Below are 1,899 nucleotides of genomic sequence, written 5' to 3' on the forward strand. Positions count from 1 at the left end.
AGACCTTAGTTCGTTCTGCTCAAAGCCCCAATAAAACACATTTGAATAAAACTCACCAGCACGATGTCTCTTTCCAGAAATCGAGACCGAGTTACTTAACATAATCCACAGACATTGTTGTGAGCAGTTTGCTGTCGGAATTATTTTCTTTCTACCAAATTACACGTGCCAATGTGATTAACGAAGCTTGCATCGACTCATGGACAAGAAGCTGGAGCTCAATCGATGATGCGTGAAGTTAGGTTGAAATAGTAGAAGAAAATAGTTCCTACATTAATCCGCTCACAAGAATGTGTCATTATTTCTGAATAAAGACACCGCTCTCAAGTTTTTCCAATTATAATAGCTGTATTAGAGAGTCGTCAGTTCAATATGTAAATAAACACACTTAGTACCGACAGTTTAAATAACATATTGCAGTTTTAATAGCTCATCACAACAGTCCAATGTGACCAAGAGTCCTTGAAAAACAGCCACAGTGTGCCTTCCCAAAAAAGATGGCGGTGCACTAGCTCCCCCATCTTTCCAGTGGTTTTTCTCGTGTCCATCATGGGCCTGTTTCGGTCATGGTTGTGTTCGAGGACACATGTTCATCGTAGTTCTTCACCGTCTCTCTCAGGGAGCTGTGACTGAGGGCTCGGCCTCTCAAGCTCTGGGAGTTGGCCGACAAAATCTATATCAGAGACACAAACCATGAAGAGAACCAGATAATGCCTTAAAATATTTGTTTATTCTTTAATCTTTGCATGCTTAAGCTTGTTTATAATGGTTGGTTTGTTACAGCAGTAGCAGAATCCATGATAATACATGATTGTATTAAACACTGGAACACCTGTGTATTTTTCATTTTAGGATAAATAAAGAAATACTTTCAAACCAAAAGTTTTCATCTCCATCTTTAAGTAAATGTTTCCGATCTTTGAAGTACAGCCTGACGGTGACATGGGTTTGAGGGGTGATAGCAATAGAACTTTTTCACCATAAACACAAATCACACGTGGAATCTTGAAGTGTTAGTCTATGACATTAAATAATCATGACTGAGGGTAAATCTGTAAACCTGCCTCCTTGGGACTGTGAATGTGTTGGGAATTGACAGGGATCAAACGACAAATCATTAGCCACCCGATTGTAATTCAAATGTTTTCAAATCGTGATAGAAATCGAGAAGCTGATTGGAAAAAAAAGATATCAGGGCTTTTAAATGTGGTTATTAAATCACAGCCAGTGAGTGGGACATGTTATTGTTTCAAATACACTGATGGGAATATTAAAGTGACAAATGCATCTCTAGCATGTACCAGTATATCTGTAATAAACATCGATCAGTCTCGAGATGTGTATAAGATGTATCTGTACCTCCACCAGCACGTAGTCTCCAGCGCTGATTGGTGCTCTGTTGGATTCTGCAGACTGAACAGCAACTTCCTCTTTGGGGAAAATGACTTTGGTGTTTCCATCGGTTCTCCCACTCAGGTCATTGGCAGATCTTTTACTCTCCTGCATGAACAGAAAGTGGAGAGCAAAGAAGAGCTTAGTTATTCTAGGGTAACCCAGTTATGAGGTACAGGTCAAGTACTTCCATCTATGGTGAGCAGTTTGTCAAATATCAATGCCAGTCACCCACAGTTGTTGAAACCTTTCACTTAAAACCACAAATATGAACTTCATGGTGGTGCTCGATGAACAGTCATTGAGTTTTGTTATGTTCTTTACCAAAGACATTTCAACATGTAGCTGCAGGAGCTGGTGATCAAACCGCTGCCACCTTCATTTGTATACAATATGAAGAGTTAGGGTTCTCGAAAGAGGGAAAACAGGGTGCATTCTGAGTAAGAAAAGACAAACTAACAAAACTATGAAGATGTGTCATGTGTGCAGTACTAGTGGAGATTAAAC

The 1,899-nt window shown here is 39.7% G+C and overlaps 1 protein-coding gene across 1 annotated transcript; it reads right to left on the bottom strand.

Annotated features, from left to right (window-relative positions):
* Positions 1-401: 401 nt before the first annotated feature.
* Positions 402-1,507, bottom strand: LOC104959079 (CDK5 regulatory subunit-associated protein 1-like). Its single transcript, XM_010786938.1, has 2 exons — positions 1,360-1,507; positions 402-673 (listed from the first exon to the last, which is right to left on the bottom strand). The coding sequence occupies exons 1-2, from the start codon at positions 1,504-1,506 to the stop codon at positions 548-550; spliced, it is 273 nt and encodes a 90-aa protein (XP_010785240.1). The 5' UTR covers position 1,507; the 3' UTR covers positions 402-547.
* Between the last annotated feature and the right edge of the window lie 392 nt (positions 1,508-1,899).

The sequence above is a fragment of the Notothenia coriiceps genome, unplaced genomic scaffold (assembly GCF_000735185.1).
Source record: "Notothenia coriiceps isolate Sejong01 unplaced genomic scaffold, NC01 NC01_scaffold00029833, whole genome shotgun sequence".
Taxonomy (NCBI): Eukaryota; Metazoa; Chordata; class Actinopteri; order Perciformes; family Nototheniidae; genus Notothenia; species Notothenia coriiceps.